The sequence below is a fragment of the Octopus bimaculoides genome, chromosome 22 (assembly GCF_046866305.1).
Source record: "Octopus bimaculoides isolate indiv1 chromosome 22, ASM4686630v1, whole genome shotgun sequence".
Lineage (NCBI taxonomy): Eukaryota > Metazoa > Mollusca > Cephalopoda > Octopoda > Octopodidae > Octopus > Octopus bimaculoides.
This window is the reverse complement of record NC_142949.1, coordinates 23,348,838-23,374,180: the sequence shown is the minus strand read 5'-3', so window position 1 is coordinate 23,374,180 and position 25,343 is coordinate 23,348,838. Positions and strand designations below refer to the sequence as shown.

Sequence of the window (25,343 nt, the reverse complement as noted above, 5' to 3'; positions counted from 1 at the left end):
TCATCTATATTCATTGTTGTTGGCACTCCGTCACTTACGACGTCGAGGGTTCCAGTTGATCCGATCAACGGAACAGCCTGCTCATGAAATTAACGTGCAAGTGGCTGAGCACTCCACCGACACGTGTACCCTTAACTTAGTTCTCGGGGATATTCAGCGTGACACAGTGTGACAAGGATGACCCTTTGAATTACAGGCACAACAGAAACAGGAAGTAAGAGTGAGAGAAAAGTGTGGTGGAAGAGTACAGCAGGGTTCGCCACCATCCCCTGCCGGAGCCTCGTGGAGCTTTAGGTGTTTTCGTTCAATAAACACTCACAACGCCCGGTCTGGGAATTGAAACCGCGATCCTATGACAGCGAGTCCACTGCCCTAACCTCTGGGCCATTGCGCCTCCACCATCTATACTCACAGTATAGAATACCAACAACTATGAAGTTCACTTTTAAAACCCATTTCATTTATGACATCATTGTTTTAGAGCTCCAGTGACTTTGATGTCACTGCCATTACTAAACCCTGATACCAGTAATTGTATCCTTCGTTGTAGGACTCCATCACAGCCTAAAACCTGGTTTACTGTGTCCCACCCCCCAATACTATTAGACCTCTAGTTGTGATATCCCTAGTTGTAGGGTCCTGAATGACAACTATACCCTCTAATTGCAGAGCCCTTACAACAACGTTCCTGGTTACAGGCCCCAACTAGAGTGGACATTCCTAGCTATAGCCCCTAACTCCTACCCATTCCATGCTGTCTAATGTCTGTGTTATGTCATCATTCTAACTGCTAATGATTTGTCTGTTGTCGTAGAACCCCAACAAATGTGATATGTACACAGAACATTCCGGTAATGTGATTGTTGCCAAATATTCTCCAAGTGGTTTCTACATTGCCTCTGGAGGTAAGATACCTTTCTCTTTTTCTTATCATTTTACGCTATTAATGAGTCACCAAGGAACTGAATTCTTATCAGTCATGTTTCTATTGAGAACAACTGTCATTCTGAAGTGTTTAAATAAATTATAGGATTCAATTACATACATATATATATATGTATATAGGTGCAGCAGTGGGTGTGTGGTAAGAAGCTTGCTTCCCAACCACATGGTTCGGAGTTCAGTTCCACTGCATAGCACTTTGGGTAAGTGTCTTCTACTACAGCCTTGGGCCAACCAAAGCCTCGTGAGGGGATTTGGTAAATGGAAACTGAAAGAAGCCCATCGTGTATGTATATATATATATATATATACATATATATATATATATACACACACATATATATATATATATATATATATATATATACATATGTGTCTGTATGTATTTGTGTGTTTGTGCTTGTTCCCCCACCATTGCTTGACAGCCGATGTTGGTGTGTTTACATCCCCATAACCTAGCAGTTCAGCAAAAGAGACCAATAGAATAAGTACTCGGCTTACAAAGATTGAGTCCTGGGGTCGATTTGTTTGACTAAAGGCGGTGCTCCAGCATGGCTGCAGTCAAATGACTGAAACAAGTAAAAGAAAAGAATAAAAGAACATATATTTATATATGTATATATATCACACATCACCACATTGTTTAATGTCTGTTATCCTTGCTGGTATGGGTTGGACAGTTTGACAGGAGCTGGCCAGCCACGGAGCTGTCCAAACAACAAATTGTCTGTTGTGGCATAATTTCTATGGCTCGATGCCCTTCCTATATAAATTTTGGCACAAGGTTTGAAGTTTTGGGGGAAGGGGCAAATTGATTACATTGATCCCCAGCGTATAACTGATACTTATTTTATTGACCCCGAAAGGATGAAAAACTAAGTCAGCCTTGGCAGCATTTGAACTCAGAACTTAAAGACCGATGAAATGCTTGGCGTGCTAATGATTCTGCCAGCTTGCTATCCTACTACCATTATCATTTAATGCCCATGTTACCTGCTGGCATGGGTTGGACATATACATACATGTACACATGTATATTATATCTCAAATAATGAAAAAGAGGGGAAGTGAGTTGCCAATTATACAAACTTCTCCCAGTACTTGACTAGTATTCTGTTTAGTTGTTGACCCCAAAAGGATGGAAAACAAAGTTGACTCTAGTGGAATTTGAACTCAAATTAGAGTCAGAAGAAATACTATGAATCATTTTATCTGATGCTCAACAACTCTGCCAGTCCACCACCTGTATACTAATAATAATAATAATAATAATAATAATAATAATAATCCTTTCTGCTCTAGGCACAAGGCTTGAAATTTGTGGGGAGGGGGTAAGTTAATTACGTAATAATAATAATAATAATAATGATGATGAAGATGATTTAGGTACAAGGCCAGTAGTTTTGAAGGGGAGAATGTAGTCAATACCTTTTGAATACAGTTGTTATTTATTTTATTGACCCCGAAACAATGAAAGACAAAGTTAACTTCTGCTGGATTTGAACTCAAGAATGTTAAAAAGTGGGAAGAAATACTGCAAGGCATTTTGTCTGTCTCATCATCATCATCATCATCGTTTAACGTCTGCTTTCCATGCTAGCATGGGTTGGACGATTTGACTGAGGACTGGTGAACCAGATGGCTGCACCAGGCTCCAATCTGATCTGGCAGAGTTTCTACAGCTGGATGCCCTTCCTAACGCCAACAACTCTGAGAGTGTAGTGGGTGCTTTTACGTGCCACCGGCACAAAGGCCAGTCAGGCGGATACTGGCAACGGCCACGCTTCCTAATGATTTTGCTAGTTTGCTGTCTTAATAATAATAATAATAATAATAATAATAATAATTATGGTTTCAAATTTTACCGTAAGGCCAGCAAGTTTGGAGGTGGGGATAAGTCGATTACATCGACCCCAGTATTCAACTGGTATTTATTTTATCGACCCTAAAAGGATGAAAGCAAAGTTGACCTTGGCTGAATTTGAACTCGGAACATAAAGATGAATGAAATGCTGCTAAGAGTTTTGCCCAGTGTGCTAACAATTGTACCAGCTCAGACCTTAACCTGTTGAGCATGTCTCTCAGTGGCTAAAGATAAGTGTATCTCTGATTACCAGCTCTGAGTAGCGGGGGAGCATCATTGACATGTGTTGAGAGGGATTCTTTGGGGTTTAAATAATTCACCCCTGGAAACATTGGTGTTTCTTTCATCATCCTTGGACAGCTCTCATTCAGGGACCTTTTGATTAGGATGAGCTACTCAACCTGCAGAAAATTCTAACTGGACCACATCTGCAAAGTCATATGCTGTGATACATGTTCCTTGTGTATCTTTATCAGATGGGTAATCATGATGGATATTTGGGCTTTGTATATTTGCACCTCAGCATCATATTGATGGTGTGTGCTGCTCTCTCAATCAAGAATAATAGCAATAATAATAATAATCATACATGTATTTGTTCCAGATGACAGGGGCAAAATTCGAATTTGGGATACAATCAACCCAGAACATGTTCTCTCCAAAGAATATCAACCAATCGCTGGAATAATCAAAGACATTTCCTGGTCTCCAGATAGTAAGAGAATGCTTGTTGCTGGTGAAGGCAAGGGAACGTACGTGATCAAATCTATAACATCTCTCTTTTGCTTGCTCTCTCTCTCTCTCTCTCTCTCTCTCTCTCTCTCTCTCTCTCTCTTTTTCTCTTTCTTTCTCACCCCTTGTTTTTTTTTATTTTGTTATTTAGCCATAGGCCAGCAAACTATATCAAGCACATTTGCAATCTATCGTATTCCAGCTTTAATCACTTCATCTTTTCAGGTGTATTATTAAAGAGAGGAGAGTGTCATTCATATGAAATTGGCTGCTATTACTAGCCGGTTACGCCTCCATGTACTGGCTTCTTTTTGTTGGTGTGTAGCCCCAATCAACTCACACTAACATATACAAAAAGTGATATAACTGCAAGAGCTTCTTTTGTCTTTTGGATGATGAATATTTTAAATGATAACAATGTAAACATCTAAAATTTGTAAAATTATTTAAACCATACTATCATATAAGTATAAAAAAATTAAAAAGCCATAGCAATGTTAATTACTCCAAACTGGAATTTTGTTGATGTTAAATTATAATTTGATATTTTTACCAGGTTCGCTCGTGCTTTTCTGGTGGATACAGGTTCCTCTGTTGGAGAAATTAGTGGCCACAGCAAACCAATCAATTCCTGTGACTACAGACAAATTAACCCCTTCAGGGTGGTGACGGCCAGTGAGGACTACTCTATTATCATGTGTGAAGGCCCACCATTTAAGTTCTCCAAAAAGATTGATGTGAGTATTTAGTTTTTGTTTAATGGATTATTGTTGTAGTGTAGTCTCTGGTTGGCTCTGATCAAGGCGAATTATGTAGTAACCCACAGGTTACCCAGTCAGAGCGTACCTGCAGGTGCCATGAGTACTTCCCACCTCTCATATATCTGTGTGTGTGTGTGTGTGTGTGTATGTGTGTGCATATATATATATATGTGTGTGTGTGTGTGGAGGTGCAATGGCCCAGTGGTTAGGGCAGCAGACTTGCGGTCATAGGATCGCGGTTTCGATTCCCAGACTGGGCGTTGTGAGTGTTTATTGAGCGAAAACACCTAAAGCTCCACGAGGCTCCGGCAGGGGATGGTGGCAAACCCCGCTGTACTCTTCCACCACAACTTTCTCTCACTCTTACTTCCTGTTTCTGTTGTACCTGTAATTCAAAGGGTCAGCCTTGTCACACTGTGAACTATGTTAAGGGTACACGTGTCTGTCGAGTGCTCAGCCACTTGCACGTTAAATTCACGAGCAGGCTGTTCCATTGATTGGATCAACTGGAACCCTTGACGTCGTAAGGGACGGAATGCCAACAACAACATATATATATATATATATATATATATATATATATATATAATTCAAATTTGTACAAAAAACAAAATATAGATGAGTTAACAAACAATGTGTTTTAGTTTGACATTCAGGAAAAATGTAAGAAGCCTGAATGTATATAATGTATGTATGTGTCAAATTCAATAAGATCAGAGATTTATTATACTTAAGGGTCATTTCTCTTAAGTCGATTGTATCTCTTCCTTATATCAATAAATCCCTGCCTAGTGTAGAGATCAGTAATTCCTCTGGATTTTGGTCTGTGTTTTAAATTCCATGTTTTTCATTTGCAGACACACACAAATTTTGTTAACTGCATTCGTTACTCTCCAAATGGTGAAAAATTTATCTCTGGTGGTGCTGATGGAAAAGTAAGTACTAAGGATAAATGTTTGGGTTTGTTTTCATTTTGTGTGATGTCCTTAAAGTAATAGTGCAGGGATTACTCTGCAATTAAGAACACACACATACACGTGTGTGTGTGTGTGTGTGTGTATAAGGACTCTAATTTGCTGCCAATGTATAAATGTGTGTGTGTATATATATATATATATATATATATATATATATATATACATACACACGTATATATATATATATATATACATACACACGTATATATATATATACATACACACGTATATATATATATATATATATACATACACACGTATATATATATATATATACACATACACACGTATATATATATATATATATATATATATATATATATATATATATATACATGTGTGTATATATATATATATATATATATATATATATACACACACACACATTTATACATTGGCAGCAAATTAGGGTCCTTTATGTCTGACTGATCCCTTCAAAGTTCATTTACAATTATTCTGCAATAAAGCTTTCATCTTATTTCTATTTTATAAAAATTATAACTGTAATGAAATTAAAAGAAAAAAGGTCTATTGTGAATTCTGAACCATTTTCTCACTGGACTGTAATTAATTTGTCTTTAGTTAGATATGAAAATAACATCCACTGAAAACTGATTTTGTACTAAAATTGTTATCTCTCTTTTTATAACTGCCATTTCGTTTTAATCATTGTCGATATGCCAATAGTGAAATAGTTACCTAGATTATAGTTTAGTATGAAAATATTTACTCATATTTAACTGTTTTTATATTAACATTCATTTGGTGACTTGTAAAAATATGGAAGTTCTTGCGGAAATACAAAAGCAAAAATGAAAATAAAAAAAAATATTGTGAAAATCCAGTGATGTTGAAGTTTGATTCGCACACATACACACAAACCCAAAAACACACACACACACACACACACATAAAGACAGCATGTAAGCTGAAACTTCAAAGCCACTTTCAACTTTTCTATTACTATGGTAATGTGAGGATGTCCCATCTTCCTTGAAATAAAACTCTACATCTTCAAAGTTTACTTGAATAATAGGTGTGTCACCTGTGTGAAAAGACTGCTGTTGGCTTGTGCAGGCTCTCTTTACCATATATACACACACAAGAGTTAATATATAGATGATTTTAGTGTTAGGAAGAGCATCCTGCCATAGAAACCATGCCAGAACATACAGTGGAATCTGACACAGCCAATGGCTTTGCCAGCTTCTGTCAGACCATCCAACCCATGTCCGCATGGAAAACATGTTAAATGATGAAGATGCTTTATCCAAGTGTTGTTTATTCAACTCTATTTTTGCTGTTAATTATTGAAAAATTAATCCTTGTTGTTTTATTACATTTTTTTTTCCTAGGCCTTTGTTTATGATGGAAAAAATGGTGAAACAATTGGTGAACTTGGTTCTCCTGCTCACAAAGGTGGTATTTATGGGGTAAGAAGATAATCATTTTTCCCTGTTTGTTTTTTTTCTTTGTAAATCTTCTGCAAGTTGTACAGTTTTATAAAGTTCTTATATTTTATTTACGTCATTTCCTGAACAAAATTTTATTATCTTTTATTTTTACCATATTATAAAGCGGAACCATGGTTTATGTGCGGGCGACACATGAAATCTTTCAAGCGGGATCGTTGCCGGTGCCCCTGGACTGGCTCATGTGCGGGCAACACATGAAATCTTTCGAGTGGGATCATTGCCGGTGCCCCTGGATTGGCTCATGTGCGGGCGACACATGAAATCTTCCGAGTAGGATCGTTGCCGGTGCCCCTGGGCTGGCTCTTGTGCGGGTGACACATGAAATTTCTTCGAGTGAGATCGTTGCCGGTGCCCCTGAACTGGCTCTTGTGTGGGGTTGTTGTCGGATTTTCGAGCGAGATCGTTGCCAGTGCCCCTGGACTGGCTCTTGTGCGGTTGACACATGAAATTTCTTTGAGCGAGATCGTTGCCGGTGCCCCTGAACTGGCTCTTGTGCGGGTGACACATGAGGTTTCTCGAGCGAGATGAGCGTGGCTGTTGCCAGTACCGCCTGACTGGCCTTCGTGCAGGTGACACATAAAAGCACCCACTACACTCTCTGAGTGGTTGGCGTTAGGAAGGGCATCCAGCTGTAGAAACTCTGCCAAATCAGATTGGAGCCTGGTGTAACCATCTGGTTTCACCAGTCCTCAGTCAAATCGTCCAACCCATGCTAGCATGGAAAGCGGACGTTAAACGACGATGACGACGACATTCTTTCAAGTCCAACAGAATGCCACTCATTTACAGAGGAAGTAACCTCACCATCACCCACATCATGATAGGATGTGTGATGGAGCAAAAGGGTTGTTAACTAAAGCTTCTCATCTGCAGCATCTGCATCACATCTAAGGACAGAGATTCAGTCCATCAGGTCTCTTCTTTTCATTTCTGGATCATCTCATTGGCTCTAGAATTAAGGAGATATTTACCCTGGTTAGGACTTAATAAATAATATCACCAATTGGGATATCAAAGGAATAACTATTTTGACAGCTGCATCCCCTTCTTACTGCAAACTGTTTAACTCTTTAGCATTCAAACCAGCCATATCTGGTTCTTATTTTTATGTTCAAACTGGCCAGATCTGGCCTCTCACACATACCCTACAATGTCATTCTAGAAATAGGCAATCACATCATCATAATCTTGAAGCTTCAAGATAATGTATGATTAATTCAGAATGATGTGAATGAATAAGCTTGGCATTTGACAGAATAATCTGAATGCTAAAGGATTAACCATGAACTGGAACCCATTTCTGTCGGTTGGTTGGTTGGTTGTGTTGTGCTGGGGAACAAAGACACATATTTTATTCAGGAGTGCAACATAATGGCTGTTGTACTTGAGGTTTGATTTGAACTCTTGATTTTGTAGTCCATTGTCCAACACCTTAAAATAACAGCTACTATGCTTCTCTCCCTCTCTTTTCAGAAGGTTATCAAACTAATGCAAACACGAAACTACATCTTATGTAGAACTAGGATGTCCTAGTACATCTTATCTAGATCTAGGATGTCATTGTTAGATACTACAGATTATTAAGTTTCTGTTATTAACACCAGGTCTACTCTCCGATTTAGCAGATCTATAATCAAAGACTGGGTGGATTTGAGGGAGATCTGATTGCTATTTCTAAAACTCCTGGTAACCATATACACTCCTTTCTTGATCATTGATAATTTGTGATTTTTTTAGCTCCAGGTCAGACATCCCAACTGACAACTGTCTAATTTTTTTTTTTTCAGATAGTGTATCTATGACTACACAATCTAATGTAGAGTCTGTCTCTCTCTTTTTTTTTTTAAGTAATGTGTAATTTGAAGGAGATTTAGCTGTTATTTCAAGCAGATTAAGCAACCACATAGAGGCTGTAAATGCACCCCTGTTTGCTGTGACCTTGTACAAAAAAAATGTTTGACTACTGTGAAATATTTTTCCATTTTTATGTGAAGGATTGTGGTTTGTTTTCAAGTTACACTGAAGCATCTTCTGCAGACAAGGACATCAGCTATCAGTGGGACGTTTATTTTTAACTGAGACATCTGTTGTAGGTAGCATTTCTGCTGTAGGCTAAGACATCTACAACAGCTGAGATGTTTACTACTGACTTGGGTAGATATTCCAGTCTGTGGCAGCTATCAAAATGCACAACACAAAACTTAAATCATAATATTTGTATTTATATCTGAGACAAGTGTCTCTGTCAACAAATATAACTATTTCTGTGTGAAATTGTTTTCTTTTTAATCTGATCAAATCTTGACATTGGAACTTGCATTTCCGATGCTGCTTTCATGTTTCTTTGATCACCTTAGATCAATTAGACATATTCTTCTATGTTGCCAACATGAATATTTCTATCCAATATCACTATCTGTTTTGGTATAATTTGTTATGGCTGAATGCCCTTCCTGATACCAAACACCCCATAGAGTGGGCTGAATGCTTTTTATGTGGCACCACCACAATCAAGGTCAGTTTTGGCATAGTTTTTACAGCTGGATGCCCTTCCAAATACCAATGTAGCACCAGCACGAGCAGGGTCGCCAAATAACTTGCAAGACTAGAAATTCTGAGAAGGGAGAGGGCATTGGAGGAGGTGATCTTGTGTCAGCTGATGAAAGGTGAGAGTGTGATAGAGAGACGGAGAGGCAAAAACAGGTGTCTTGCTACCTGGCCAGCTCCTATCAAACTGTCCAACCCATGCCAGCATGGAAGATGGATGTTAAATGATAATGATGATGATCTCAGTTTATGACCATTTTCATTCTGGTTTTCTTTCTCTTCGTGGCTATACTATCTTTATTATGAAGTATTCTGGCCCCTGGTTTATAAAGACAAGGAATTAATTGAAACATGACTGCTATATTGATGATCACTTGACCACAGATGCAAGACGATTCTTCAACCCTATTTCTGTCCACTGCTTCTTCAAATTAATTATCATCTATGTACTCCCTCCCTTCATGTCCATCTCATTACCATATCTTCCCTCTTTGACCTTTCATTTAGCACTTTTCTCCCAATCCTTCCTTTTCCAGGGTCAGCATCACTCTGGAAATCCCTCCCACTTTATATTTTTCTGACAGACAAACTCCTATAGATTGTGAATCTCAACATCTGCATCAATCTCATTAGTCACTCCCACTTACTTTGATTCATCATCATCATCACCATTGTCATCTTATGCTAATTTTCCGATGCTGGCATGAGTTTGTTGAGTTATCATGGGCCGCTCAGTTTTTATTTAGAATTGTTGCTCTTTTAGGAATGGTCGGAGGGCCACATCTCACTCAAGCATTTTCTTTTGACTTGGTTTTCACAACTGAATGCCCTCCCTCATATTAACCATTGTACAAATAAAATGCTGGTTGTGTTTTGGTGTGGCACCAACACTAAAGAGGTACCATCCTTGACAGTGCAAGAGTTGGGAAATCCTATCTTGTTTAAAAAAAAATAAACAGATACAAACAAGCCCTCCATAATGATTTATTCTCAATACTATTGATTTAGTCTCCGTTTTATTGATTGACGAACGAACAAAAACTTTAATCAAATTTTCCATTTTGACAGTTCTTATTTCTCTCTTGTTCTTCACTTTAGATTGCTTTCAATCCAGACAATTCTGAAGTGCTGACAGTCTCTGGTGACAAAACTGCCAAGATCTGGGATGCTAATACATATACTTTGATCAAGTAAGTCTTATTCAATTATTTTAATTCTTAACACCCTGTACGACTTCAGTCTTCGCCACACCACATCACATCTGTCTGTTAATCATGCCGTGTCTGACACTGAGGAATCAAACTTCTGGTGCTTATATTGGCTGTAACAGGAAGTTAAACTCTGTGATATAGGGGAGATAACTGTATTCCATTCTTCTGTCATTTATTTACATCATCATCATCGTTTAACGTCCACTTTCCATGCTAGCATGGGTTGGACGATTTGACTTAGGACTGGCGAACCGGATGGCTGCACCAGGCTCCAATCTAATCTGGCAGAGTTTCTACAGCTGGATGCCCTTCCTAATGCCAACCACTCCAAGAGTGTAGTGGATGCTTTTACGTGCCACTGGCTAGCCCCTTTTTTCTAAACACAACACAACTCTTTATTCCATGCATCCTAATCTTTCTAACAATTATCTACATGGATTACCATTGAACTTTAAAAGCTCAAAGACAATATAATGTATTGATATATTTATTTTTTTATATATTATTTTTTATTTTTTTTGTAAAAAACATTTTCATTCTTCTTGAAAATTTGTCATGCAATGAAAGCCGGTTAGAAATCCTTTTTAATCCTCCTTATACACATCTATATTAAAATATGCCTTCAGTTTAGCATTCTGCTTTATTATTTTTTTATTTTTTATTTTTTATTTTCCTATATATATATATATATATATATATATATATAGTTTTAGGGAAAATAACCAATTTTCAAGAACTCATCAATGAAAATCCACTATCACATATTTACTTTACTTTATATTATACTCATTTATTGTGCTTTTAATTATTAATTTTTCTATATGTGATAGTGGATTTTCATCGATGAGTTCTTGAAAATTGGTTATTTTCCCTAAAACTATATATTTTATATATACTTTATCTATAAGGCTCAATTTAATTTTAATTTTTTATAAATTGATTTTAATTGAGTTTTTTACCTGTAATTTTGGATTTTGTCCCTAATATTATTATATATATATATATATATATATATATATATATATAATTTAATGTACACAATATGAGCTACTCATAGTTTCCTGCTTTGGAGAAGCAGGTCTAGGCAGGTTTTTATTACACACCATGTGTCTCCAAGCAGTCTTCAGGCTGAGCTATGTTAAGTTGAGTGACCCTAAAGATTCTACCAATTTACATGCTATCATGCCAAACATATATAAATTATGAATTTGCAGTAGAAAACTGTTGGATATAGTTTGCTGTTCTGTTAGGTTAAGATCAACAAAAAAGTTCCATCCAGTTATATATTGTTCATGTGTGTATGTATATATCATTTAACGTCTACTTTCTATGCTGGTATGGGTTGGACAGCTTGACAGGAGCTAGCTAAGCAGAAGACTGCACCATGCTTCACTGTCTGTTTTGGCATGGGTTTTATATCTGGATGCCCTTCCTAATATCAACCACTCTACGGAGTGGAGTGAGTGCTTTTTACATGGCACTAGCACATACAATGTCAGTTTTGGCATGTTTTTTTTTTTGTACAACTGAATGCCCTTCCAAGCTAAGTTTAGTTAAGTTTATATAGAAAAAGAGAAAAAAAAAATCTTAATGTTTCATAAGGAATCTTTCATTAGAAACAAGAATTGATCTAAATTAACTTTCTTAATTAGGAAGTTCATTTTCTCACAATGCTATTAATTAGTTATTAAATATATCTAAATTAACTTTCTTCATTAGGAGAGTCATCATTTCACAAATGGTATTAATTTGTTGTTAAACAAGTTGTTTGTTTTTTTTTTTCCAGGGAATTTGTGTTTGGGAAGACACTGGAGGACATGTTGGTCAGTTGTATTTGGATTGGTAATAGCATCATCACAGTCTCTTTGTCTGGATTTGTTACATATTTAGACAGGAATTGCCCAGAGAAGCCTCTTCGTGTTCTTAAGGTGTGTTTAACATCTCACAAGCGGTGTATGTGTGTGTGTGTTTTCTTAAGTTGACTTGCAGCTGTTGTTTCTTATTTCTTTATTGCCCACAAGGGGCTAAACATAGAGGGGACAAACAAGGACAGACAAAGGAATTAAGTCGATTACATCGATCCCAGTGCGTAACTGGTACTTAATTTATCGACCTCGAAAGGATGAAAGGCAAAGTCGACCTTGGTGGAATTTTGAACTCAGAACGTAACAGCAGACAAAATATGGTTAAGCATTTCGCCCGGCATGCTAACGTTTCTGCCAGTTGACTTGCAACTGTTGTTTCTGTCAGTCAGTTGGTAGGAATCAAGTTTTGAATGTGGATATTTTTACCATTATGTGACTCTACATATTTTTTTAGGTCCACACAGGTAAAAAATGCTTTTTTAGGACTTCAACTTCATTTACATCCTCTAACATCTCATGATCAGGTCATGAATATTACAACATCAAATTTGTGGCTTTGTGATAATGTAGGAGATTGTTAATGGTAAAATAATTAATAATCATCATCATCACTTAACGTCCATCACCATGCTGGCATGGGTTGGACGGTCTGACCAGGGCTGGCAAGCTGGAAGGCTGCACCAGACTCCACTCTGATTTGGTATGGTTTCTATGACTGGATGCCCTTCCTAACGCCAACCAATCTGAGAGTGTAATGGGTTCTTCTGCGTGCCACTGGCACAGGTGCCATTTGCATGACACCAGTATCTAATACGACTGTGATTTTACTTGGCTTGATGGGTCTTCTTGTCAAGCGCAACATAATGCCAAAGTCTCTCAGTCATTCATCGTTGCCTCTGTGAGCCCCAAAACTTGAAAAGAGCTTTTCACATGCCACCAGCATTGGCCACTTTGCCTCCATAAGGCCCAATGCTCATCAGGTGCTTTTTATGTGCCAGTTACGAGACTCCAGCATTGGCCACGACTATGATTTCACTTGGCTTGACAGGTCTTCTCAAGCACTGCATATCACCAAAGGTCTCGGTCACTAGTCATTGCCTCTGTGAGGCCCAAAGTTTGAAGATCATGCTTCACCACCTCATCCCATGTCTTCCTGAGTCTACCTCTACCATAGGTTCCCTCCACAGTTAGAGATCGGCACTTCTTTACACAGCTGTCCTCATCCATGCGCATCACATGACCATACCAACACAGTCCTCTTTCTTGCACACCACATCCGATGCCGCTTATGCCCAACTTATGTCATACATGCACAGACATGCACATCCAGCAAAGCATACTGGCTTCATTTCTTTCAAGCCTACACATGTCCTCAGCTGTCACAACCCATGTTTCACTCCCATGTAGCATAGCTTTTTGCACACAGGCATCGTACAATCTGCCTTTCACTCTGAAGGCGAGGCCCTTTGTTGCCAGCAGAGATAGGAGCTCCTTGAACTTGGCCCTATTCTTATTCTCACAATATTAAGTATTATGAAGTATTAGGACGGAGAAGAGTAACAGGTGTACTGTTAAGGATTTCATTCTCTCCACTGTTTCACATTGATATTTATAATTTCATTAGCAGCATTATTATATTAAAACTTAGGCAGTTAATTCTTTTTATTGTTTATTTAATAGCTACATCAATTATTTCCTTTTTTTATTCAGTGCTAAAAGTTTGTACATTGTAGAACACTTGTGTGTGAGTGTGTGTGCAACTATATATATAGTGAAGGCACATGGATCAGTGGTTAGAATGTTGGCTTCACAATCATGAGGCAGTGAGTTCAATTCCCAGACTGGGCTGTGTGTTGTATTCTTGAGCAAGACACCTTATTTCACATTGCTCCAGTTCACTCAGCTGTTGAAATGAGTTGTGACATCACTGGTGCCAAGCTGTATCAGCCTTTGCCTTTCCCTTGGATAATATTGGTGGCACAGAGAGGGCGACAGCTAGTCATCCATAAACAACCTTTCCCAGACTTGTATAAATATAATATAAAAGACGGTTTGATGTAGAATGTATAGAAACAGTTCCATGATAATTCTATTTCAATACCTGTTCATTTTTGGGGAACAGAGATATATTCATTGTAGTGCTTACAATCCTGGAAGTATTATATTCTAGCTTCCTGTTCTGAAGGTTGCTGGTAATAATTCCACAAAACACATACCTACCAATTGTACCAAATATTTTACATTGTAGACATCTCTAACATTATTAGAGTGATCTTAACTGTTCATTATTTCACAGTTAACTGAGACAACAGCTGTAACTACTTTACACTCAGTCATGCCCTCACAGATATGTCAGCACTTGGCTATGAAAAATGGTTAATATGTAATTCTTTTTACATGTAATTTTTTAGGCTTCAAACTTTGAGACTAAGTGGTATTTCTTCCTCAATGAAGGGTCTCATATATTTATTGTTTACTGAAACAGATCATCCTTAGTTTTTTGTTTTGTTTTTTTTTATCTTACTATTTACCTATTCTATTGTGTAAACTTTTTAAATCATTAAAGAATTAGTTCTTTAATGATTCCAATATTTCATGTCTTGTTTCTTTGTTAGAAATATAAAACATTCAAGTATCTTTATCTTCTGTGGAGAGCAACTTTGCCTTTCAACCTTCTGAGATCAATAAAACCACCAGTCACATCCTGGGGTCAATATAATTGACTGACCCCTGCCACCAAAATTTCTGGCCTTGTACCTATATTAAAATTATTATTAAGAAGGTGGCAAGCTGGTACAATCATTAGCATGCCACATAAAATGCTTAGTGACCTTTCATCCTTTTGAGGGTCAATGAAATAAGTACCGGTTATGCGCTGTTGCTGTATTTGACTAGCCCCCCCCCCCTCCCACCAAAATTTTGGGCCTTGTGGTTATAGTGAAAGGGATGGCAAGTTGGCAGAATCATTAGTGTGCTGGATGAGGTGCTTAGCAGTATTACATCTGTCACTGTGTTCTGAGTTCAAATTCCGCCAAGGTTGACTTTGTTTTTCATCTTTTCAAGGTCTTTAAATTAAGTACCAGTGAAACACTGGGGTTGATGTAATCAACTAACTCCCCCTCCCCTCAAAATTGCTAGCTTTGTGCCAAAATTAGCAACCATTATTATCATCATCATTATTATTATTATTAATGTTGTTATTATTTTTGTTTGTCTAGGGTCACAACAAACCAATAACAGCCCTGGCCACCACACCTGACAGAAAATTGGTTTTCACTGGCTGCAGTTCTGGTCACATCAATATCCTTTCGTCTTTGTTCACTGTATTTGTTATTCTATGTTTACTGTATGTTTTTAATGTGTTTGTTTTATTTTTATTCCTGACTTATAACATTGTAGTCTTCTATAACACTTAGGAAATAGAATGTATAATGAATGGGTGCAGGGGTGTATAGTGAGAAGACCAGATATTTGGAAGGTGTATTTTGCTGATAATAAAGACTGTGTTTATGATGCATTGAGAGTGGAATGTAGAAATGATGAGAAGGGATACAAAGAACAGGTGGGGTATATAATGAGAAGACTAGATATTTGGAAGGTGTATTTTGCTAAAAATAAAGAGTGTATATATGACGTATTGAGTGTGGAATGTAGAAGCAATGTCTCATCTAATGTGTTTGGTCTTTTGGCCTAAACTGGTCTCTGGTCCTTAACTGGCCCTGGGAAGATGGAAGATAAAATTGAATTCAGTGTTATTTGAACTCAGTCTATCAGTTCACTGCCTAGTGAGATGATTTATGAATATAGAGTGATTTGATTAATGAAGAATTGATCAGTATATAGTAATGTCATTAATGAGGGTGTATGCAGTGATTTATTTAATGTGATTACAACATAATAAAGCTCGTCTGAGGATTTATTCATCAACCTAAAGAAATTTCTGGGCAAATGAATAAAATGAATTTTTTAAATTATTATTATTATTGTTATTATTAATAATAATAATAATAAGTTGATAATGATGATAATAAGTTGATAATGTAATAATAATAATTATTATGATAAGTTGATAATGATGATAATAAGAAGTTGATAATGTAATAATAATAAGTTGGTAAAGATAACAATAAGTTAATAATGCTAATCCATTGCTAGAGTTAAATCCTCTAGAGTGTTCATCAGATTTGGGAATGTGTGTGTTACAACAATACTTAATGCTATCTGTTTATTAATTGTCAAATGAATGCTATTTATGGCTGAGGATGAATGATTATGATAATGACGATGATTTAAAGCTTTTCCTTAATTCCTGTCACATTACTGGGATCTTGTCAATGGACTTGATGATAGAATCGTTGGTAAACCTCACCAGAGTCAGATACAGGATCTTGTGGTGTCTGGCGATAATTTGATTTCCATCAGCATGGACGACACAATTCGATTCACCTCAATTTCCTCAATGCAATACGGGTAGGTTCTTCAGAATCTGATCCTTCTTTCAGCTTGCAGAATTCCATTTATTGTGTCCCTCAGGGTGAAATGCCTTTGTTAGTGTCTCATGTTCCTAACTTTAAATTTAGAGATTCAGAAGTTTGCAACAGAGGGGACTCAGCTAAAGGAACCCAAACTGATGGATTAAGTCTACCACCTAAGTAAACCACAGCAGATACAGTTCCTTATTTAAGTTACCATTATTGTAAGACCTCATCCAAGACCTCATCCAAAGGAAAAATTCAGTAAAAAGCACCCTTTGAACACTGGGCGATATGCTGTGCCTGAGAAGACCCATCAAGTCAAGTGAGATCATAGTCGTTGCTGATGCCAGTGTTTCATAACTGGCATCTGTGCCATTGGCATGTAAAAAGCATCTTTTGAACCTTGGGCATCAGAGAGGCAGTGACAAGTGACCAAGACCTTTGACAATATACTGTGCTTGAAAAAAACCTGTCAAGCCAAGTGAGATTGTAATCATGGCCAATGCCAGTGTTTTGTCAAAAGCACCCATTACACTCTTGGAGTGGTTGGCGTAAGGAAGGGTATCCAGCTGTAGAAACCATGCCAAATCAGATTGGAACCTGGTGCAGATCCCCAGCTTACCACTTTTCAGTCAAACTGTCCAACCCATGCCAGCATAGAAAACTGATGTTATGATTGACAGTTTTAATGAAGTTCAACATGGTTGAACAATCAATCCCAACCAGTTGGGATGCACGGAACAGGTTGTACTATTCATCTTTTTGATCGCTGAACACAAGAGGTGGCTCATGAGACTTCCGTTCGGGTTATTATCCTGAGTTACCAGCTCATCCTTGCATCCCAATCCATCACAGAGTTATCCATTCACAGCTGAGTGGACAGGGGCAGTGTGGAATGAAGTGTTTTTGCTCAAGAACACAACTCACAACCAGTTTGGGAATTGAAACCACAATCTTGCAATTGTGAGTGTAGCATCTAAACCACTAGGCTACAAACATTGTTTATATGTTTTCTCTCCAGGGATGAGTTATGTATATGTAGTCTTAAGAAACAATCAGAAATACTACAAATTGTAGTGATTGTATATTTAATGTCCTCTGTTTAATGACTAATTTATTTTATTTTTACTTTTATTTTTGTATGTCATTAACACACACACACACACACACACACAGATTTTTTTTGTTTTTTATCTTTTACTTGTTTCCATTATTAGACTGTGGCCATGCTGGGGCACTGACTTGAAGGGATTTAGTCAAACAAATCAATCCCAGGACTTATTTCTTTTTTAAAGCCTGTTACTTATTCTCTCAGTCTCTTTTGTTGAACCATTAAGTTACGGGGATGAAAATACACTAACACTGGTTGTCAAGCAGTGATGTGGGACAAAGACAGATACAAATACACACACACACACATATATAGATATATACAGACACACACACATATATGATGGGCTTCTTTTAGTTTCCATCTCTCAAGTCCACTCACAAGGCTTTGGTTTGCTTGAGGCTATAATAGAAGACACTTGCCCAAGGTGCCAATGCAGTAGGACGGAACCCAGAACCATGTGTATGTGTGTGTCCATGTATGGAAGGGAATCCAATTGTAGAAACCGTGCCAAAGCAAACATCAGAGCTTGGCATAGTCCCGTGTCTCACTAGCTCTTGTTAAACCATCCAACCCATGCCAGCATGGAAAATGAATGTTAGATAATGATGATGATACACACATATATACATACACATGCACACATACACACATATTTATATATACACTCACACATAGTGTTGATATTTTTCCATTTTAATTACTATTTTCAGAAATGCCTCAGTAAAATTAGAATCTCAGCCCCGTGCAGTTGCAGTCCACAACAACCTTACTGCAGTTGCCTGTGTCAAACATGTAATTATTGGGGTTTTTTTTTTTTATTATCTTCTTTCTGCTTTCATGTTGCTGTTTAGCCCCAGGTCAATTCTTGTTTAATAGACTTATAATCCAAGGCCAGTTTTCACCGATTCAAAGTTGTTTGTTAGTTGTAGTAGTACAAATAGGATCACATTGTCCTTCTTTTTTTAAAGATGATTGAATGAGTTATTTCTAACAACCATGTAGAAGCTCCCTCATTAGTTAAAAAATTATATTTAGAGCAGAAGTGGGAGGAGAAACAGGCAGAGGAAGGCAACTAAATGCAATTCCTGTGAATATAGAATATTGTTCTGCCAACTTTTGCTGTTATTGTTGAGTACAGTCAGGAGAGTATAGTGAATAGAGTACAGTTCCTAGAGTACAACTGGTGGTAAATAGACATCCATGGTTTCAATGGTGGGTATCGTGTGGTTATCTGAGCCCCTTGTACATTGACTCAGCCTCCGAATGGTTGAGTGTTCCTTAGGCAGAATCAGCAGGGGACCTAATGAACTGCAGGTACAATCCATCTGACAGGCTTCCAAACAGTTTCCATCCTGATGTCAAGATTTTGGTCAACCAGTGACTCAGGTACACTCAACATGCTTTGCAATGGGATTGAACCTGTGGCCTCACACATGCACGTGTTTCATCTGTTTGCTTTTTTTATTTTAATTAATTTTGTATTTATCATATTTTATGAACAGTTGTATTGTTGGTTACATGTCTGCAACTGACCAATCACTGGTTCACTACATTCCTGACTGCAAGAGTAACAAGGGAGTGCCTGTAACTTGGCACAGAACAAATTTAATGAGATTTCATTCAAAGAAAGAAAACAAGAATTTCAGTCCCTTCTTTGATGTTTGTTGCCTTTGACAATATCAGAAAATGGAAGACATCATCTTTCCATTTCTGTTAATTAAAATTCTTCACACAAGGCATTGGTTTAAGCCAGTTCTATGGGAGTCCATGTGGAGGTGCAATGACCCAGTGGTTAGGGCAGCAGACTTGCGGTCATAGGATCGCGGTTTCAATTCCCAGACTGGGCGTTGTGAATGTTTATTGAGCGAAAACACCTAAAGCTCCACGAGGTTCCGGCAGGGGATGGTGGCGAACCCTGCTGTACTCTTTCACCCACAACTTTCTCTCACTCTTACTTCCTGTTTCTGTTGTGCCTGTAATTCAAAGGGTCAGCCTTGTCACACTGTGTCACGCTGAATATCCCTGAGAACTACGTTAAGGGTACACGTGTCTGTGGAGTGCTCAGCCATTTGCACGTTAATTTCACGAGCAGGCTGTTCCGTTGATCGGATCAACTGGAACCCTTGACGTCGTAAGCGACGGAGTGCCAACTCATGGGAGCCCATGGCCATTCCTGGTTCCTGCTTGAATAAGTGTAGCAGTTGTTTAACCCCAGGTCAGCCCTGATCCCCCAGACTATCATCAAAGTTGCTCCACCCATGACCATCTTACTTTTTCCTTATTATTTTTCAGCATAGTATGTTTAGGTTGGTGTGACCTTCAGTGGATGAGATGTATGGGAATTTTGACTTCTATTTCTATACTGTTAGATACCCCTCACCATTGTATTTATTCTTTTATGGTGTTAGGTAGGTGATAGTGGTTCAATTTCTCTTCTCTTCTCTGTTATTTTAACAAATGTTTTTTTTCTTTTCCAGGTAATATTATTGCAAGGTGAACGCATTGTCCTAACACTGCCAATTTCATATGATGGATGTTCAGTTGCTTTTAATGTGAATGGCTCACTGTTGGCAGTGGGTGGACTGGTAAGTTGTTATATTTTCTGTGAGAAAATCTTGTTGATATTTAGAAATGTTTGTCTGAGTTCTCCATTCTCACAGAATGAAGAATGTTTTGTTCTATAACTGAAGCTTTAAATCATCATCTTGGGTGCTTCCTCTGCTAATCCTGTGGATTAAGGTCTCAGTAGGGGTACTGACTGTGACCACCCTTATAAGGTACACATTTCAGTGAGATGCGTGAGCATCATGGCCTTCTTGTTTCTTATTTCTTATTTCTTTATTGCCCACAAGGGGCTAAACATAGAGGGGGACAAACAAGGACAGACAAAGGGATTAAGTCGATTACATCGACCCCAGTACGCAACTGGTACTTAATTTACCGACCTCGAAAGGATGAAAGGCAAAGTCGACCTCGGTGGAATTTGAACTCAGAACGTAACAGCAGACGAAATATCGCTAAGCATTTCGCCCGGCAGGGTAACGTCTCTGCCAGCTCACCGCCTTCTTGTTTCTAAATATCCTACTTCATTCACCAACTGCCTTCAACTTCACTGTTAGACTCTGTGCTAATCTACTCAATCTCTTGGTCAATTTCCCTCGTCCTCTTTTTCTTCAATTGAATTGAGCCCTCATAGCACTCTTTATTACAACCTATACACCAATATTCTGGGACTTTGGACCAACCTGCTCACCAACCAACCAACCAACCAGCCAACCAACGTATCATATATCTCCTTCCAATTCCTCTCTCTGCTGCCCAGGTAACATTCTATTGACAGAATCTAAAGACCTAGAGTGTTAGATTCCTTGATATGCAGACAGCTGATCAAAATACAATTTATCAAACAGTTGGCTTTTAAAAACCAATCAATTGAAGTGACATTTGATTGAAGCAGTAATTAGTAACAAATTTTTAAATAATTTCACTGGGAATTTAGCAGAAAATTCCCCAAAATGTTTTTTTTTTTTTTGTATTCAAATGTTTATATCAGTTATAACTTGCAGTTAGATTATTGTGAAAATTTGCCGTATTGCAGAAAAAGCAGTTTTTTGTAATATAGTCATTTTTGCTAAAAGTAATGTCGTGCACATGTGATTATCAATTACATAACTAAAAGAAACATACACAAAAAAAAAGATTATGTAAAGAAAGACGATCGTAATAAATTGAATGCAATTACTAACAAACATGATTACACAAAGAAAGAAAAAAAACTTTTTCGGCCGACATTTTTGCAGTTTTTTTTTTATTTTGAAATTTACAAGTACGCTGAGTTCCTTCACAAACAAAAGGAAAGTTTCAATAAAAAATACTTTGAAAATAGATCTCAAAAATTTCTGCAATACGGTCAATGTAAAGATGTGATAAAGAAGGGATTACAGTTATCTCCCTTGTATTAGAAAACTTTGCAGTTTACTTTAAAATGTTGTTGTTGGCACTCCGTCGCTTACGACGTCGAGGGTTCCAGTTGATCCAATCAACGGAACAGCCTGCTCGTGAAATTAACGTGCAAGTGGCTGAGCACTCCACAGACACGTGTACCCTTAATGTAGTTCTCGGGGATATTCAGCGTGACACAGTGTGACAAGGCTGACCCTTTGAATTACAGGCACAACAGAAACAGGAAGTAAGAGTGAGAGAAAGTTGTGGTGGAAGAGTACAGCAGGGTTCGCCACCATCTCCTGCCGGAGCCTTGTGGAGTTTTAGGTGTTTTCGCTCAATAAACACTCACAACGCCCGGTCTGGGAATCGAAACCGCGATCCTATGACCGCGAATCTGCTGCCCTAACTACTGGGCCATTGCGCCTCCACTTTGAAATGATTAAACAAGAAAGATTTGAACCGTTTAGCATTTAAACTACACGTCGTATACCTCTGTTTCTAACTCCTGTCTCTACTACGCAGCTAATGTTCTATGAACAGAACTAAGGAACTGAAGTGTTAGATTCTTTGATATGCAAATAGCTCATTGAATTATAATTTATCAAAAACTGTTGACCAAAAAAAAAAACAATTGAGATCACAGTTGATTGAATTTCATTAATTGCAACAAATTTTAAAGTAATTTCTTTCTAGGAGAAAAAGTTATAGTGCCTCGTTTTATTAGAATAATTCTTTATGCTCTAAAACCTTTTTAAAAACCAGTTAATTCAAGAATTCACAAATACAGCTTCACTATTTCATGTTTCGTTGGGTTTAAACTTGAAATGATAACGATTATAATTGTGTTGAAGTGTTAATTACAGTAAAAACATTAACGCTGCCCCTTCCCTCAAAAATTGAATAACTGTAGATTTTGTAGAAGTTATGACATAAGAACATAATTTAAACTGCATTGAAAATATTAACATTTCCCGTCCCTCTTTGAATATTTGCAGATTTGTAGCAGTTATTCTTGGCACTTCGTTGCTTACGACGACGAGGGTTCCAGTTGATCCGATCAACGGAACAGCCTGCTCGTGAAATTAACGTGCAAGTGGCTGAGCACTCCACAGACACGTGTACCCTTAGCGTAGTTCACGGGCAGATTCAGCGTGACACAGAGTGTGACAAGGTTGGCCCTTCGAATTCCAGGCACAATAGCAGTTATTATATAGGATATAAGGGACATGAACTCTTAACATTCTGTAAAACAAGAGCCTGCAACTTTCTGATGATGTTGCACTTCCTGAAATTGCAGAAATCATACCAATCAAGTGTGTATGTGTGTGTTTGCATGTGTGTGCATATGCCTGTGTTTGTATGTCAGCTGCTGGTTCTCAAAAGTGAAAGTAAATTAACTAATGATTTTCTCATTTTTTTTTTTCCTCTTTTAACAGAATTCTTTCCATGTTTACAATGTCAACAACTGTACTTTGACAGAAGCCAAAGTTGTTGAGGAATCGGGCACTGTCAGAGATCTGGCTTTTTCACCTGATGGCCAATACTTGGCCACAGGTAATGATTCAAGATATGTTATCGCTTATAGCCTTTCTAATTACTCTGTAAGTATGTTTTTCCCATTGTTTTCATTGAATGTCGTAGTTATTGTATAGCCCTAGGCCTACCTTAATCGAGCAAGTCTATAGTATGTAGACTCTTCACTGAAGAATGATATGAAACAATAATAATGATATGATGCAATAACCCTAACTCCCAGAGATTTTGTAATTCTGTCTTCTTAATAACAGTGACATATGGTGGTTCTTGTATTGGGTGCGCTGCCACACCAAATTCTACCAAATTTCAAGCAGGGGTATAACAAAAGTTTTCCCTTAAACTTTGTGATTAAATTAATGAGTAATATCTTTAATGAATTTGCCATTTTCAATGGGTGCGCAGTGCACCCCTAGCACACTTGGAATATATGTCCCTGCTTAATAACCACACGCTACATTCTGACATACACTGGTTAATTCAAATGTGGCATATCTGCATATGAGTTACTGTCTCCATTGTCCTGTGTCTGTCTGTAAGGAACTAAAGTGTTAGATTCTTTGATATGCAAATAGCTAATTGAAGTAGAGCTATGATCCAAGATATTCCAGCCATAACTCCCTTGTCTTAATGTTCTAGTGTTGTCTAACTTGTAAACATTTAGCCATCACAATTCTGATTTTGTATGTCCAGCATTTAGTGCATTTATATGAATTTCTAGAGTTTTATATTTAGTTGTAGTTGGAAGGGCAATTCTTGTAACACATTTTGCGAGTCATCTCAGACTTAGAAATTGGTATTGTAATGTCCAACCTGAACATCTGCTGGTAAATAGTGAAACGGGGGAGACTGAATTGGTGGCATGTTAGGTCTAACACTCTATGTTTCTTCTAACAACTTGCTGAATTGTGAAAATAGATACCAGTAATACTCGGGATTGGGGTGGGGGGTTGGATTCTAATCAACTGCTACCTTCTTCCAAATGGAAAAATAATTATAATGGTTTGTGTCTTTCTTTCAGGTGAAATATCGCTCTACTGTTCACTCAGTGAAAGTAAATTCTGTGGCATGGTCTCCAGACAGCACCCATCTGGCTTCTGCTGGTGTTGATGGCAACGTCGTTGTACATAATATCGAGGATACATTTTCCTCATTGAATATCAAAGGTTTGTTGACTTGTGATTATTTTCAGAGTGGGGGGGACACCAAGAAAGTGAGGAGGGGGGGAGAGACACCGAGAGAGAGAGAGAGAGAGAGAGACAGGTGGGGAGTAGATGGGGGAGAATATGAAAAAATTGTTGTTGTCTTTTACAGTTGTTGTTTAGTCCCTCGTCTGGCTTGAATGAACAGGCCCATTGTGGATGCCATTCAAATCACAACTTTCCAGTTTTTTTTTTTCTCCATAGGTATAGTCCACCTTGGACCACATCCAATGTGTCTTAAAGACATTATTTCATAAGGTGTATACAGTGTAATTAATTTAGAGAAATAATAACTATGGAAAAATTTGATGATATTTGAAATCATTCATGATTGTCAACATCCTAATTACCTTCATTAATTTAGGTTTTAAATCCCTGCAAACAGCACAATTAAATAAATTAAGTAAACTCCTGTTTCTTTGACTGTCCCCTTTAAAAGGTTTGTTTATTTTTAAAAACTTGTCACTGACAAAAGGAAGATGTCAGGTTGTTTCTATGAAGTAAATCAGGTTTATTAATGGTTTCTGGTTTAGATGTGATGTCAAACATGGTTTTAATAATAAACAAATTGTGTGTAGAAATTAAATTAAATTTAGAAAACTTCCATTACAAATATCAGAAATACAAGGAAAAAATGTCAAAAATAAAGTAACAATTAAGTTATTATTAAAACATAATTCTAAAATAGTGAAATCTTACC

At 37.5% G+C, this 25,343-nt stretch overlaps 1 protein-coding gene across 2 annotated transcripts in view; it reads left to right on the top strand.

Annotated features, from left to right (window-relative positions):
- Positions 1-25,343, top strand: part of LOC106872176 (actin-interacting protein 1) — a 51,619-nt gene that overhangs the window by 24,426 nt on the left and 1,850 nt on the right. The window contains exons 3-15 of one of the 2 annotated variants that reach the window (XM_089339830.1): positions 815-905; positions 3,411-3,558; positions 4,095-4,275; positions 5,157-5,234; positions 6,632-6,709; positions 10,397-10,488; positions 12,296-12,437; positions 15,593-15,676; positions 16,693-16,844; positions 18,674-18,755; positions 20,441-20,548; positions 23,345-23,509; positions 24,463-24,607. In XM_089339830.1, the coding sequence (XP_089195956.1) occupies positions 815-905; positions 3,411-3,558; positions 4,095-4,275; positions 5,157-5,234; positions 6,632-6,709; positions 10,397-10,488; positions 12,296-12,437; positions 15,593-15,676; positions 16,693-16,844; positions 18,674-18,755; positions 20,441-20,548; positions 23,345-23,509; positions 24,463-24,607 (1,546 nt within the window). Of the gene's footprint in view, positions 1-814; positions 906-3,410; positions 3,559-4,094; positions 4,276-5,156; positions 5,235-6,631; positions 6,710-10,396; positions 10,489-12,295; positions 12,438-15,592; positions 15,680-16,692; positions 16,845-18,673; positions 18,756-20,440; positions 20,549-23,344; positions 23,510-24,462; positions 24,608-25,343 lie in introns of both variants that reach the window. The other variant, XM_052975649.2, reaches the window with a different exon arrangement.